The sequence below is a fragment of the Pseudochaenichthys georgianus genome, chromosome 15 (assembly GCF_902827115.2).
Source record: "Pseudochaenichthys georgianus chromosome 15, fPseGeo1.2, whole genome shotgun sequence".
Taxonomy (NCBI): Eukaryota; Metazoa; Chordata; class Actinopteri; order Perciformes; family Channichthyidae; genus Pseudochaenichthys; species Pseudochaenichthys georgianus.
In genome coordinates, this window is record NC_047517.1 from 26,200,644 (window position 1) to 26,216,930 (window position 16,287).

The 16,287-nt window shown below is 42.2% G+C and overlaps 2 protein-coding genes across 6 annotated transcripts in view; both read left to right on the forward strand.

Moving 5' to 3' along the window:
- Positions 1-11,490, forward strand: part of zmiz1a (zinc finger, MIZ-type containing 1a) — a 125,870-nt gene extending 114,380 nt beyond the window's left edge. For 3 of the 5 annotated variants that reach the window (XM_034100641.1, XM_034100639.1, XM_034100640.1), the window contains 18 exons: positions 666-801; positions 2,557-2,671; positions 2,811-3,031; positions 3,122-3,323; positions 3,457-3,738; positions 4,337-4,516; positions 4,709-4,777; positions 4,882-5,074; positions 5,164-5,305; positions 5,424-5,634; positions 5,782-5,887; positions 6,041-6,201; positions 6,313-6,380; positions 6,919-6,987; positions 7,075-7,385; positions 7,707-7,888; positions 8,280-8,573; positions 8,790-11,490. In XM_034100641.1, coding sequence (XP_033956532.1) covers positions 758-801; positions 2,557-2,671; positions 2,811-3,031; positions 3,122-3,323; positions 3,457-3,738; positions 4,337-4,516; positions 4,709-4,777; positions 4,882-5,074; positions 5,164-5,305; positions 5,424-5,634; positions 5,782-5,887; positions 6,041-6,201; positions 6,313-6,380; positions 6,919-6,987; positions 7,075-7,385; positions 7,707-7,888; positions 8,280-8,573; positions 8,790-8,897 — 2,958 coding nt within the window. In that variant the 5' untranslated portion in view covers positions 666-757 and the 3' untranslated portion in view covers positions 8,898-11,490. The remainder of the gene's footprint in view (positions 1-665; positions 802-2,556; positions 2,672-2,810; positions 3,032-3,121; positions 3,324-3,456; positions 3,739-4,336; positions 4,517-4,708; positions 4,778-4,881; positions 5,075-5,163; positions 5,306-5,423; positions 5,635-5,781; positions 5,888-6,040; positions 6,202-6,312; positions 6,381-6,918; positions 6,988-7,074; positions 7,386-7,706; positions 7,889-8,279; positions 8,574-8,789) is intronic. The other 2 variants (XM_034100637.1, XM_034100638.1) reach the window with 1 other exon arrangement.
- A 1,307-nt stretch (positions 11,491-12,797) lies between these two features.
- Positions 12,798-15,219, forward strand: ppifa (peptidylprolyl isomerase Fa). The gene is made up of 6 exons (XM_034101134.2): positions 12,798-13,006; positions 13,142-13,172; positions 13,286-13,374; positions 13,447-13,543; positions 14,369-14,444; positions 14,559-15,219. The coding sequence occupies exons 1-6, from the start codon at positions 12,863-12,865 to the stop codon at positions 14,692-14,694; spliced, it is 573 nt and encodes a 190-aa protein (XP_033957025.1). The 5' UTR covers positions 12,798-12,862; the 3' UTR covers positions 14,695-15,219.
- The last annotated feature ends 1,068 nt before the right edge of the window (positions 15,220-16,287 follow it).

Here is a 16,287-nt window from a genome sequence, read left to right on the forward strand (position 1 = left end):
GGTCTCAGATATATACAAAACATGTGTGGCCTCGAAATACCAAACAGATCACCCATTGTAGCATTACCCATAATCCCCTCTGTTTCAGCCCTGTTTCAAAAGTGCTGATTCTCTGTCTGTTACTTTAGATGAAAATAAGGAGCCACTCCCCACGCCCCTCTGAGAGATATTTGGTTACAAAGAACACAATGGTGCTCTAGGGGGAGATTCAGGTGATAAGGGGGGGGGGGGGGGGGTTACCTTGGTTGGTGATTGGCTAATGGTTACACAAGCCTAAAAATCGTTATGACATCATAAAGTGGCCAAAATCTGATCAGCTCATTTTCAGACAGGTTTTTATATAAATGGATCAGGACAAAAGGAGAGAGAATCTTTTTTCCTGAAACTTTCAGAATCTCTTTAAACAGAGGGGACACATGTTTATGTATACAAGAGAGGAAAAGTGGATTTTGCATATTAGGTGACCTTTAAAGGTATAACAATTGAAACAAGAAAATACAACTGTTTTCTGTTTTCATTCTCACATGGGACCTTTGACATGCACCTACAGCCACATGAGTACACAGTGCAGCAGACCCATGTCCATGAAGGAGAAATGTGTGACTGTTTGTTGATCAGAGACTAACGCATGTGCATGTGTGTTTGTTTGTGTGTTTCCCTTGCAGCCCTGCTGTCGTCGTGGTGCGAGGAGCTGGGTCGCCTCCTCCTGCTGCGTCACCAGAAGAGCCGGCAGAACGAACCGCAGGGGAAAGTCCCCATGCAGCCCAGCATGAACAGCATGAAGCCCGGCCTCACACACAGGTCAGTGGGGAGCCTGTCACAGGAATAAACTCTGTGCTTATCTTCCAGTAAACCCAGATTCTCCATGTACTTCAAGGTTACTGTTTTCCGATTGGATCTGTGTGAAGTTTTTAGTGTATTTAAAATAACTGTAAAAAGAGGAGTATCAAGGGCAAAATACTACACAGCATACAATCTGTGAAGCACAGTTGTGAATTGGCACTCCAATGCCTTGTCACTTGCTTCTGAATAAATTAGGTTAATACTGCTTTTTTTTTGGCTCTAGTTATTCTATTGAATATGGTACGCCAGACACTCCTGCTACTTTTGAGTCCATTAGGAAATTCAAATATGTTTGATTTAATTAGTGTTGAACCTGTTGATATTTAGACTGAGACCAGCCTTAATGCGTGTGTGCCACCTGTCAGTTGTCTGTAGCTCATGTGAGATAAACTCTGTCAGCATTGAATTAAGCTTAATAGAAGATAATAACACAAACATAGTGCAACAGACAGCTGATATGTAACCTTTGTCTTTTACAATAATCAGTGGGAGTTCTTTCATTGTGAGGAATAACATTGAACAGGTGACATTTCTCGTTTAAAAGAGGAATAAGCCGAGGTTAACATTGTATATTTCAATGACAAAATTAGTCTCTTTTGAGTCTAGATGTTGCAGTGTCTGTGTGGATGGGAGCTGTGGGGAAGTGTGTGTAGATGACAGGGAAGATGTATAATGAGAACGAACAAATAATGCAAACAAATAGAGGATAAAGAAAAGGAAAACATGCCATAAAGTTCCCAAAGCTTTGACAATGTAGCTATTTCTCTGCCTTTTCCCTTCATTTGTTTCATAACACATTCTCCCATATTGTACCAAACTAATTCAAAAAGGCTTAAAAGTTAGACGCTAACTAAGGGGCCCTTTTGCGTCTTTAAGAGACAGGGTGCAGAAGTAGGTCGTCCTTCAGTGTCATCTTGAATTCAGTGCTATTTGATACACGCCCAGAAAGATTTTCCATTTTTGAAGAAAAGCTCCAGAATAACTTTGAGTGGAGCTGAGGTGATTTGGGGAGGGACAAACTGGGGAGCTGTGAAGTAATGTTTTGCAGAACATTGTGTGCTCATAGCTCTCCCGAAGAAAATAAAGTGAAGCACGGAGTTGGCCAATAGTCCTATGTGCCTCTGCTAAGGATCGAGGGATAATGTTGTGCCTTTATGGGGAAATATTGAACAAGTTGTCCATTCCAGGAGCTAACCTCTGAGGGAAAACAAGCTGCGCTCCAAAAACAGCAGTACTTTCCTACTCCACTGGCCACTTGCCTCTCCCCTTGAGGATTTAGCTTGTTTATTATGTGAAACAGAACCTCATATTTTGCCCTTATATTTGTTTTAAATCTGAATGTTAAACATTCCAACTCTACTCTCCCCATCCATTCCCAAGTACTTTTCAACAGCTCCAAAAAAAGAGTTAATCATATTTAGTTTTTTTTCTGGTGTGTGTGTGTGTGGCTATGCAACTCCTCATGGGCTCATTTGGAGCTTTTTACTCTTCTCACTGTGCAGCAGCCATGAGCAGATATCCTGGCTGGAAATGTGTTTTGAAATGATACGCCAAACATTTCAAATTGCTTCACATTCTGGCAAGAAATATTCCCAAATTATTCACATCTCTGGACGGATATGCAACTCTGTTGGCTTTCTATTTATTTGTGTAAGCCAATTGAAACTTAAAATGACATCAGGCTCATGTTTTTGTTTTTGATCTACTTTCCAGTGATGGATCCTTTCCCTATGACTCTGTCCCCTGGCAACAAAACACCAACCAGCCCCCTGGGTCATTGTCTGTGGTTACAACAGTGTGGGGCGTCACCAACACGTCACAGAGTCAGGTTTGTCATGAGCAGCATCCAGCCTGTAATTATATACATTCTGACAAACATTTAAGACTTGACTCAGAAGCTTCTGCCTGCTTTGTTTATTTTACAAACCCTAATGTATACTTTGTGTTTCTGTATTTGTTGGATCTAGGTGCTAGGTAACCATATGACAAATAGCAATAACCCCATGAACCCCGGAGGTAACCCTATGGGTTCGGGTATGTCTGCCAGTGCAGGGGGGATGAACTCCCCCCAGTTTAATGCTCAGCAGCAACAGTTTCCCAACAAAGGCGGCTCCAATCAACAGTACATGCAGCAGGGCATGTATGGCAGGCCAGGCTACCCTGGGGGTCCTGGGGGATACAGCGGAAAGTAAGCGACTGCATACGACTCTTAAAAAAAATAATCAAGCAATAAAATCTACCGTAATGATTCAAACGTGTGTTCTGTGTTTTTTTACAGTTACTCTGGAGGCCCAAACCCCCCCCAAGGAGGAATGGGAATGACCTCCCACTCACGTACTCCTGGTGACTTCACTCAGCCGGCCGCGGCAGCTGCAGCTGCTGCTGTCGCTGCTGCTGCTGCCACGGCAACGGCCACAGCAACAGCCACAGTGGCAGCTATGCAGGAAACCCAGAATAAAGATATGAACCAGTATGGACAGGTACAGTACACACCAATCACAGATGTTTAGAGCTACCAAATAGGCTTTAACATAAAAATCGACACAGAAAACGATTATACATCCATCTGTTGGAGTCCCTAAATAATCATAAACACCTTCTGTTTGCCTCCAGATGTGTTCTTCGTTCCAAATGGGCCCCACACAGACCTACAACAGCCAGTTCATGAACCAGCCAGGCCCACGAGGCCCTCCTGGAGGTATGAATCCAGCCAACATGGGATCAGGCATGAACAACCCTAATATGAGCGGGCCTCCCATGGGCATGAACCAGGCTCGGACCCCAGGCATGGTGCCCTTTGGAGCTCACGGCCAAAGGATGCCTCAGCAGGGGTATCCCGGAGGACCCCGACAGGGCATGCCCATGCAGGGGATGAAGAGGCCGTATCCTGGAGAGGTGAGACTGGATGATTGACAACAATTAGGATATTGTGGGATGTTCTTTCCTGCAGGTGGAAAGTCAACACTAACGGCCCCTACACACGGTGGCGTGTGTTGCCGCTTCAAAGCTTCTGCCCATTCACTTTGAATGGGGTGACGTCACGATTCGCCAAACTACATTGTGGGAGCAAAGCGTAGCTTCTCTCGCGGTGCTCGCTGCAAAAGTAGAGCAATATTCTACTTTTGACGCCTTGACGGAGGCGTCAGCCAATCGAATCATATGCCAGTGCAAGCTCTAGCCAATCAAACCGCATGCTTGTGTGTCTGGGGCGGGAGATTCATGTGATTGGTTGTTGGTCGAGTTTCAGCCCCCCCCGCCGGCAAGCGACAACGCACGCCACCGTGTGTAGGGGCCGTAAGGCAAACACCGTTAAAACACCACAAAAAAACATGAAAAGAAACCTCCAAACCCTAACATCCATTTGTTTGTTGAAAGAAATAAGATCTGTTTATGTAGTTATTTCCCCCTGTTTTAGAAATGAGGTCTGATATCTTTCCATATTTTGTCATATGGCATTTGTTTGAAATGTTTTCATTTCACTTTCTTTGCCCAGGCGAGTTACGGGGGTCAGCAGTACGGGCCTAACGGTCAGTTCCCCCCCCAGCAGGCGCAGTACCCTCCATCGAACGCCTCCAGGCCGCTGCCATCTCCAAACTACCCCGGCCAGAGGATGCCAGGGCAGCAGGGGCAGGGACAGTACCCGCCTGGCATGCCCATGGGCCAATACTACAAGGTCTGTTATACCCCACCATTCATCCATCTTAACATTTACTACAACTACTTACTCTTAAGTAGGCTGGAGCCTATCCCAGCATGCTCTGTGCCAAATACAGAGACAGACAGATCACGATTCATATTTATAGCCCATGCTGGAACAAACTACATTATTATACTAAATTATACTTTCTCTTTTTTTCATTCACAGCAAGAGCCCTTCAACGGTCAGAGCAACAGCTTCTCTGGGGGCGGTTACTCTTATGGCCAAGGCAATGGGGTATGTTTTCGTTATGTCCCTTGTACTAACTTTCACCCATGTTATGTATGTGGAATGAGTTAGACAGATGTTTTCATTATTGCTTTTTTTTCTGCCTTTTACAGCCCCCAAGGCCCGTTAACTACCCCCACTCCCCGGTCCCTGGAAACCCCACACCCCCTATGACCCCAGGAAGTAGTATTCCTCCATACCTGTCTCCAAACCAGGATGTGAAGCCCCCATTTCCACCAGACATGAAACCAAATATGACAGCCCTTCCGCCCCCTCCATGTGAGTACCAAAGGAAGACTGAAACAGGTGGTTGCTTTTATCCTCGAGCTCTTGTATCTTTTGTCACTTTACCAGCAAGGTTCAAAGCTGACCCCCCTCTTTTTCTTTTCTCCCAGCTCACCCCAATGAGGAGCTGCGGCTGACGTTCCCGGTCAGAGATGGCGTGGTGCTGGAGCCGTTCCGCTTGGAGCACAACCTGGCTGTCAGTAACCACGTCTTCCACCTTCGGCCCTCGGTCCACCAGACCCTCATGTGGAGGTAGGACCAGCACACACTCCACTTTTATTATATTTGCACATTTGCTCCTTTTAGTTCACAGATTCTCTTTGTTTTTCTGAATGATAACGCTGACTGTCTTGTCTGATTACTCCTCCAGGTCGGACCTTGAGCTCCAGTTTAAGTGCTACCACCATGAAGATAGGCAGATGAACACCAACTGGCCCGCCTCCGTCCAGGTCAGCGTCAACGCCACGCCGCTCACCATCGAGAGGGGAGACAACAAAACCTCACACAAACCACTGCACCTAAAGCAAGTTTGCCAACCTGGACGAAACACCATCCAGATAACAGTCACGGCCTGCTGCTGTGTGAGTACACACTCTCAGGACGATATCATTTCTAAGAGTACATAATGCGATAATAGAGCGACTGATAAAACATAGTATATGTGTTGCGCTCATTAGACTTTCTGTTTGATTTCCTGTTTATCTCCTTTTTCTTGTGTTGCTTTGCAGTCCCACCTGTTTGTGCTGCAGCTGGTCCACAGGCCATCTGTGCGATCCGTCCTCCAGGGGCTCCTGAAGAAAAGACTCCTTCCTGCAGAACACTGCATCACCAAGGGTATGTCTCATTTTGTCTCCTAGTGTAGTTTAATATGCATTAGTACATCTTAATTACACAATCCCACACCTGTTCCCTTTTATGTTTGGCTTTAAAGTAGGTATTGAAGTAAATCTGCTACTGTTTACAAGTAAAACGCTTTTTTCTTTTCAGTTAAGAGGAACTTCAGCAGCGTGGCGGCCTCGACAGGCAGCACCACTCTTAACGGGGAAGACGGCGTGGAGCAGACGGCTATTAAAGTGTCGCTGAAATGTCCCATTACCTTCCGACGCATCCAACTACCCGCGCGGGGGCATGACTGCAAACATGTCCAGGTTTGTTCAGATTCAAACAAGTGTTAAAGGTTAATTGCTGCTTTGAAATCCTGTTACATGTGGCTGTGAACGGGAGAAGATAATGAGCATTTGTGATGTTTTTCTCCACAGTGCTTTGATCTGGAGTCCTACTTGCAGCTCAACTGTGAGAGGGGGACATGGAGGTGTCCTGTGTGCAAGTAAGCGCAAAGCTGTTCATTTTAGGAAATACATGATATTACTATTAAATAAGCCATTTGTTAGGGAAGAAATGCCTATATAAAGAGGTACAGTACAGTGCTGCACCATCGGTGTCTGATTTATTAAAACAACAACCTTGTAACTGAGAAACACTTAAATGCTACATTTCAAATGTTTACAATCCATCACTAAATTCATGGCAAACCAATTTTAACATCATGAAATAACACTAAGATGACATTAGTTGCATTGAACTGATCTTTTTAATAAGTTGTACTTACAATTTAGTGAGAAACATGGGCTTGGAAGGCAAACTGCAGTTATTACACTTCGCGTTTTGAAATATGTGTAACTCTGTTAATATAAAACCCACACTGCTCAAACTTCGTTTCTTTTCCTAACATTTTTTTATTTTTTTCAGCAACATAAAATAAATCTCACGTACCCCCTGCAGTACTCCAACATACCCCTAGGGGTCCGCGTACCCCCATTTGAGAAACACTGCTCTAATGGATTATAATTGTCTTCTCTTTTCAGTAAAACAGCATTATTAGAAGGTCTGGAGGTGGACCAGTACATGTGGGGAGTCCTCAATGCCATCCAAAAGTATGTTTTCCCTTTCTTCTGCTAGAACACATTACTTTTGAATCCATTGTTTGAAAATTAAACAAGCAATTCTCTCTCGTTTAACAGTTCAGAGTTTGAGGAGGTGACTATAGACCCTACATGTAGCTGGCGACCTGTCCCCATAAAGTCTGATCTACACATCAAAGAGGATCCTGACGGGCCGCTCGCCAAGCGCTTTAAGACCATGAGCCCCAGTCAGATGACCATGCCCAATGTGATGGAGATGATAGCCCAGCTAGGGCCAGGCTCTGGACCTGGACCTGGCCCCTTACTCGGTCCCAGCCCGTACCCCCCACACCCCAGTCAACATCCTAGTGGCAACGGGGGAGATTACCCTGGAGCAGGTAAAGCACAGCAGCCATGGTCCCACTGCGTAGGTAAATAACACAATAGTCAGCTCATTAGTTGGAAAAGTGAGCTGTTTTGCACTTTGCAGCAGGAACTACTGATGTGTCTCTAGTGCATTAAACAAAGAAAAAGCCTCAAGGAGAGTGTTCTGCTGAACCTGTTTAAAAAAATATTATAAGCTCATTGCTCTGTTAAATGTTTCATAACAGTAAAAAAAAATGTGTATCCACTTTTAAAAAAAACTTTAAAAAGCTAACTTTTTGTAACAGCATGGATTCATCAGAGACGTCAGCAAGGCCAAACTGCAGTTAACTTTTTGACTAAAGTATTTACATTTGATGTCCTTCAAGGCCACACTTACCACAGCCAAGTGAGCTTTGACTTCCCTCACGGGAACCCCTCTGGTGTTGGAGGTGGAGGAGGTCCCCCCATGAGTGACTTCATCCATGGCCCCCAGCTCTCACACCCCGCAGATGGGCCTGGTGGTCTCCTCTCCCAGGACAAGCCCCTTAACCACGGCATGAATGATGCAGTAAGTAGATCTACTTCAAGGGCTGCTTTCTTTTCCCCACAGAGAAACAGTCCATCACTATGCAGTGCTAGTTGTGTTAAACTAGGATTATGTTTAAGTTTATAGAGTAATATCTCAAGACAACCCTAAAATGTTCCTGTTTGTTATCGGAACGAGGTGCAGCCTCTGCCTGTAGCCAGCGTGTGTGCTCAGTCATGCTCATGTTGCCGTATAATGTTGCAGCTTCCATTTATGAGGCCTGTTCCACATTATTCACGCTGGAACTCATTTCGCTTTTCCTGTCTTTCTTCCCACGCAACCCCTTCCCCCCTCTCTTAACACTCTTTGTGTCTACCTTCTTATTTCTCACTCCCCCTCTCTCTTGCTTTCTGTCTCCCTCTTGCACCTGCAGATGTCCCATACCGATCAGTCCCATAACTCCATGCAGCAGAGTTTGCATGCATCTCCCCACCCCGGCAGCCAATCAGGGCTGCCCTTACATCACAGTGGCCAATCAGGGCCACCTTTACATCACAGTGGGCAGTCAGGGCAGCCCTTGCATCACAGTGGCCAACCATCGCAGCCGCCTCGCCAGACGCAGCCTCAGCCCCACCCTCAGCAGCCCGGGCCCAACTGTCACCCCCACAGCGATCTGAACTTTAACCCCTCCTCAGACGGGCAGGATATGCCTGAACCCTCTCTGGATGTAAGTGTGTCTGCTTCTGGCCACTGCTCTGTTAACACTAACATTGTCTGCTGCAGCTGCTCTCATCTCTCAGCTCTGTTTGACTCTCTTTTTTACGCTTGTTTATGTGTACACTGGCTTCAACAGACATTTCAATAAAAGTCGTCCAATGTTAGATAGATATATGTTTTCAGGGTTGTATACCTTCACCGCTCATTGTCTCTTTCTACCTTTTAGCTGCTTCCAGAGCTGGCCAACCCAGACGAGTTACTATCATACCTCGACCCTCCGGATCTTCCCTCCAACAGCAACGACGACCTTCTCTCCCTTTTCGAGAACAACTAGCCCTTCACCCCCGCTATTAACCCTTATGCACCTAAACAGGAGTCCTGAAGTGTTTGACTGTCCGTCCACAGACACCTCACCGACCTCCTATCGATACTTCAAGCAGCTTCCTATGCTCACGCACGCACATGCATACAGAGTTTATCGAAAGATAATGTGTGGCATAGGGGCGTGGCTGAAAAGAGGCGCCTGATTGAGAACTCTAAGGGAGAAAACAGGAACGCCGCTCATCCCCGTACTCCCTATTTTCCTCGTGTAAAGATTCCACGCACCAGTTCCATCGCCTCTGACTCGAAACACACATTTTACAGCCATGTTGGCGGGCACTAAAGTGATATTATATATACATATATGATATTTGTGACTTTTCAACTGAAAACTGTGCAGCTATAATCATCATCTGTAAACAACACGGAGGAGACAGGAGCCTCTGTGAGCTCTAGGAAAAGTGTTGTAGCTTTTTGTTTTTTATTATCATTTCCCTTTTTGTCTTGTAAGAGTGTTTTCATCCTTTTTGGAATGTGTTCTTCCAAAACCTTGGCACATGCCATGCCCCTCGCCCCCCGAGATTTTCTCAGTGTGTGTGACAGTTAAAAAGCTGGAACTCATCAGAATCAGAGCACTGAAGGACGAGATAAAATGTCCTCGAGTGTCGACAGAGGAAACGAGCGCACATTGTGCAATGTAGTGTGTGTGTGTGAGTGTGTCAGTGTGTGTATTTACGTATGTGTGTGTATGTTTACGTGTTCTCTTTTGTTTGCATGCGAGCGTATATGAAAGACAGCGGGGAGAGAAAGTCCGAGACAGAGGAGGGAAGAAGAATATTGAACGTGAAAAAATATAAAACAATCCACTTTATGAACTGTCTGGTACTTCTTCTCCAGCCGGTCTCCAGTCGTTCTTGTGTATTTATTGTAATGTTTCGCTCTTCCTTATCAAAGTCAGTACCATTTTGTTCACAAGTGCATGTGTGCCAATGGCTCCTGTTGTCTTTGTCCAGCCTAAACGTGCTTGATCAAATCATTTTTCTCTCTTGTCTTTATATTTATTATTTTATTTCAAATTCATCTTTTTTTTTTTTTTATTGTCATCCTTTTTTTAAGTGTTTTATCTTTGTCCCACATTTGATCAATTATTCAGACACACATCACCAAAGTTGTCCTATACTTTTTGTAAGGGGTTGGCCCTGGATATTTCGTTGGTGCAAGAGAAGGATTTCAACATCTTACAGACGTCTACAGAAGTTTTTAAATCACTGTGTTTTATAGAAACGTCTGTGTGTTTGTTCTGATCTTTCCTTTTGTTGTTTTGTACTGTTGAATTGCATCTTTTTGGGGGGAAGAATCCTGCATGATCCAACAGTGTTTCCACCCTTTGTGAATACTTTGTGACTGTCCCTATCTATTACTGGCAACTCCATGGTACTGTATGTCTGTCAAGGACTACACACGCTCACACACACAAACACACACAGAATACCTTCTAACCAGTCCAATATTGTAACAAATTGATCCAAATGCACTCTCACTGGCCTTGTAATGAGTACCTATGTATTGTTCTCCAATATCTTGTAACAATGCATCGGGAGAACGAATATTTGGTCAGCTTTAAATTACTTGTTTACTTTCAAAAAGATGCAGCTTAGAGGTCCAAATTTCTCCAAAAATGATTTTTTTTAAATTTCGTTAGTGTGACTTCGTCCTCTTTATTTAATGGTGAGAATGTGCAAAATGTCCCCCGTATATATTTTTTAGGCCTGATAATGAGTTTTTGATAACGATACTGAAATTTGTGTATTTTCATCACATTTGATATTAAGTTATTATTTTTGTCCAGTAATTTTAAGTATGATTTGGTTTACACAGTTTTATGCAGTACATTTGAGTTATTTTAAATATGCTGTATGATGTTAGTTTTCCCATTAGAGATTTTTTATCTGATTGAAGAACCAAATATGGCTTAACTGATGTTCAAAAATGTATCAAATCGCCTGCATATAACACAGTTGAAGGATCAGATGTTGTATGTGTTTGTTTATATGTTTGTAAAAGACAATGCACTGCCGCATTGGGATGTTTTATTTCCCTACACAGTGTGTAACTGTAACTGCAACCTTTCACAAAATCACGTCTCGTAATTTGAGCGACACAAATTGTACTGTCTCAATGCGGACATTTGAAATTGAGTTGAGGATATAAAAGAGAATGCAATTAATATTGTAAAATGGAACTTGAGGGAGACCCCCTCCTATTTGCATTACAAGGTGAGGTTGTGGCAGAGGATTGGGGGTGGGGTTGGGGATGTAAGGGATACGTGTATATAATGTAAATGACAAATAGAGACAAGTTAACAGAAATGTATTCATTTTCTCCAGGGGGAGTGTGCATAGTGTATTTAGAATTTGTAAAGCTTGCATCCTCCTGTCGGACATTGAATTGGAAAATGGAGTCCGTGTTTGATTGTGTCTGTGCAGACCTCTCTAACCACACCTGTTCATTTTATGGAAGATACTTTATGTACCCCTCCACGTGGGGTTTTCAAGAGAAAAGAAATGTTTCCTTTGTGTAATATTAAACTTCTGTGTATTTCTCTATTACCTGTGTACTTTATAAAGGTGCTACAAATTATTAAAACAATTTGAGGTATAATTGGGAAATGGAGACATAGAGCTTTTAAATTTATTTCCAAATTTACACTTAAATTTAAAAAAACGTTGGCAAATTTATATATTTTTTGGCAATTTGGAAAAGTATACTTTGAAGGTACAATCTGAAGGGATTTGGCACAACAGGTGGCAGTTGTCTCTTTGGTTTTGTACATCCTCTGTACAATCATTTCATCTTCTAAACTGGTCGGAAAAAACATTGTGTTTTTTAGTCTTGCAAATCTGTATGTAGTTAGATGACGTGACATCCTAATATTTATCTAATAAATATGTATTCAGATGAAACACATTTAATGGCCTTTTGCGTCTTTTGACGACCATAACATAAAACACAAAAAAGATAAAAGGGACTATATCATTTGTGCTACACAATCAATAGAATACTGACCATATTTTACTATATATATGAACATAGAATTGGGTAATACAGTATTTGAAATATCATTACACATTTTGATAGTGGTTTTATTTACAGACTGGTATAGCACATAACCAAAAAGACTTCCGACTGATAGTTTGACACGTCACATTAGGAAAATCTCAGGGGTAAATAATCAAATTATTAGGCTGCTGGCATCGTTAATTGGTTATTATTTACAACTGTGATGTGTAAAAAGTCGGCAATGTAAATATCTAACAACTTTAATTGTTTCTTTATTCATAAGCTATTAGTTAAAAAGGGCATCAGAATACATTTTGCAGCAAGTAACAGTTTGAGGTTTAATAGGTATTTTGGCCATTTTGTTATTCATCCAATTAGCTTTAACTGCTCTATGCAGACTAGTAATCACTGCTCTTGTTTAGTCAATGAAATGACTATCAACAGATGCCAAATTAGATTATGTTCCTTTTCTGTACTTATTTAATAAAATGTAAATATGACTAGCAAAGATTAGCACGCTGAAATATGCGAATGTCATTCTCAATGGGTTATTATTGTAGAGTGATGTAGTGTAGTACAATATTATAATTTTTTTGTATCACCTATTTAATTCAACAAAACTTAAAAATAATGATTCTGGTTTAGTTGGTATCATGACACCACTAAGTACACAATGTTGTTCATATCATGACTAACTCCTAAACAACACATGGACCTTGTATTCGTTTCTTACATTGACTGAATGTATGCATTTCTTTTCAACCTAAATGAAGTTGTTTTACTTCCCGACCGTCCCACGAAGTGTCGCTGTTTGTCACCTCCGCGCGGCTCTTTACAGTCAATCCACGTGACGTCACATGTAAACACCAGCAGCACCCATGGCCTGCAGGTCCTCCTCACCCTGTCAGCTGAGCAACGATGTTACAAATAAAGAACCGCATGAGATACAGCACGCCGGGTGTCGCCGCCGTGAAGCTGTTCTCCTCCCGCCCCGCCAAAAACCCCTCCGTGTTTCTGGACATCGAGGCGGACAGTGAGCCTCTGGGAAGAATAACAATTGAGGTAGCTAGCTAGCATTAGCCTCTCGTATAACTGCGTACTAGAATGTCCAACAGCACTTAAACACACACAGATAAGCTTAGTGTAAATATTAGTCCCTGATTTTGAATGGGATATGTTTTATCTTTTATCTTGCAGTTGAATGCAGCTGTAGTGCCAAAGACTGCAGGTATGTTTATTTAAATTTAATTTGCTTAATATTAAGAGTTGCATGTGTTTATTTCCCCCCTTGAAACTCCTTTAAAATGAATGTATTGAATAAAACAACTGATGATTCCACAGCAAACTTCAAAGCACTGTGCACTGGGGAACCTGGCTTTGGATTCAAGGGATCTGTGTTTCACAGGATCATACCTGGGTTCATGTGTCAGGTAAGATTAAAAGTGAAGATGCACAATAAGTGTTGTTTGCCGTGTTGTCTGAATCTGTGTTTTCTGTTACAGGGGGGAGATTTCACCGACTACAATGGCACAGGAGGGAAATCTATATATGGGAAGACTTTCAATGATGAAAACTTCAAATTAAAACACACAAGCCCAGGTACAACTCTATCTTTATTTAGAAGAACAAAACAAATATTCCTTCAACCGTCCATATAGATATTAATTCAAACTTCTCAGTGAATTTTATCAGTAACTCCAAGACAAAAACACTGCTAATTTGTTCATTTTCTGGATGGGAAATCTGTGTTTGGTAGGCTCTTGTATAATGAGACACATTTAAATTCCTTGAAAAGCAGGTGAACAGAAAGTTAATAAATTGTTTTAGCACAAGACATTAACACAAAATGTATCAAGCAAAAAAAAAGCCAAGCATTGTCTTTCTCAAATATCTCAAATTGGGGATTTTGTACATTGACATTTTTTGAAAACTATTAGATAAGTCAATATAATATAAACAAAATGATCCATACTGTTAAATGTTATCTTATATATCCATGCATATAATGACAAACATGTCCCTTCTCTGGCTTCTTAACACTATCGTTTCCCAGATCTTTATAATTGAAAATAGCTTCTGCTCCACTAGATGGCAGTGCCTAACTTTATGCCACAGTAAAAACCACTGGCGATATTCTGGAGATGTTGCAATCCAGAGGCAAATGACCTAGTTTTTAGTGAGTCAACATGCACCTAATTAAATAACTCGTGTTTTTAAATAAATATATTCCACATGCTGATGATTGAGGGCTTAAGTTACATTGTCACAATTGGCATTTCAGAGAAGAGAAACAGGCCTAACGCTGTTCGTGTTGTGCTTCTGTTTACTCCTAAATGTTATTGACTCAGTGGTAAAATGAGGTCAAGATCTTGTTGACTGCATCACGTTTAATTGATTTACTCGTTGTCTTTTTTATCTCTGCAGGAACTCTTTCGATGGCAAATTCAGGGCCAAACACAAACGGCTCCCAGTTCTTCATCTGTACGGCTAAAACTGAATGGTAACTATTTAGGTGGACTTTTTAAACAGTCATGTCAGCTTTGCCACTCGTACTGTCCCCACATCCAAGCCCTTACCGGTGGCTGAAGTTTCTTTTGGTCTCTTCTTTTGACAGGCTCGATGGTAAACACGTGGTCTTCGGGCAGGTGAGGGACGGTATGGACGTGGTCATCAAGATGGAATCCTTTGGTTTACACGACGGTGGGGTGCTTAAGAAAATTGTCATCACTGACTGTGGGGAGATTAAATAACACTCAAAATCACAAGTGGACTTCTGTTTGATGACTCGCCATGCAACAATTTGGTATTTACTTTATCTTTCGTCGGGGAGAAACTGTCACAGGTGATTTTGCTCTGCTTTAAAGGCCCTGAAACAGCCACTGAGAGCCCAATGTCCGGAATACATGTTTGTATCCTAACAACGGTTTGTATATCCCAGTCCTCGATTTTCCTTCTTCTCCTTTTCATTTGACAAACACAGACCACCACCGTCAGCAGGTATGGATATATTTTTCCTATATGCAGAGTCAGACACAGAACTTACAGTATAGTTAGCCGTCAACTGTTTTTTTTTGCGTTGTGTTTTTTTTGACACAGATGCAAATCTTAAAATCTGATATTTCTCTGTTGATAATGATGTTCAAATATATTGCTTTTATATTGGGACTTGACCCATTTACTTTGTGTACAAGCGCTCAGTCGTCCACCATGTCAAATGTTCTTATTATGCAATTACTCTCCATTTACTGCCAAATAAAATGACTGTTTTCACATTTTATTAGCTCTAGTATTAGTATAGGACATTTTCTCTCTCGCCGTCGAGCCTTCTGGTTTTAGGGCTTCCTGGAAATGATCCAGCTGCTTTTTTTTAGACACCGGCTCTCCAGCGCGACCGACTTCCTGTCCATCATAGCAGGATGTGACATCATGTGACATCCACTTACAGTTGAGTTGAAATATCACATGAATGCAGTTGACTGATGATAGAGCTGCAGGCTGTAGCCTCATTGGACACGGAGAAAGCAGATGATTTAATCTGCTGGAACTATTGAGGAACCTGAAAATGTCTTGTATGTGGGCTGCTCTTCCTTCCCTGCTGCTTTATTTGAAACACAGAGCGTCTGGAATAGAGAAAGAGCAAAGGAGGCCAGGACATGTCTGAAAGCCAGAGACTGGGTGGTGCTGCTTATCGAGCTAATACTTTATGAAAGTAAATAATGAAGCGACGTGAAAAAGCAGCTCTTGCTCCTAAATGAAACCATATGCGCACTGACCTTCCACCGTTTGTTTGAATTCTCAGATTACATTGTTGTTATAGAGACCTCTTAGCTCTCACTCTGTTTGAGCAAGAGATGTTGTAACAAACTTGATATAATTTGGGTCCCAACCCTCTGGTTTAGTTTTAGTTATTTGGAATGCATGTCCAATATTGTTCATGGAAACTTGGCTCCAGAGACGGCGGTGCTGTGGCCAACACTTAGAACACATGCAACACAATGACATCTTTACAACTGCTACAAGTTGGGTCTTCTGCGGTAAAAGTCTCCACTTATCACACGGCACCCATGTTAGCGGGTGTCCTTTTTTGTGTTTGTGTTTTCCTGTCCACAGTTGAACCCAAAGTGTTGAAATCAAGACCTGTCAGCTCGATGTGTCTGTTATCTTTCAGTACTTTCACAGAAAGTGAAAAACAAGTTTTATAAGGCTCCCCCCTTTTCTGCGTTACACAACCGCCATGAATATCCATTAAGAACTTCTATCATAATCCATACACTCAGTGTTGTGCAAGTCTACAAACTTGCACTCAAAGACGCTGTAGACTGTGATGATTAAAACATATACTT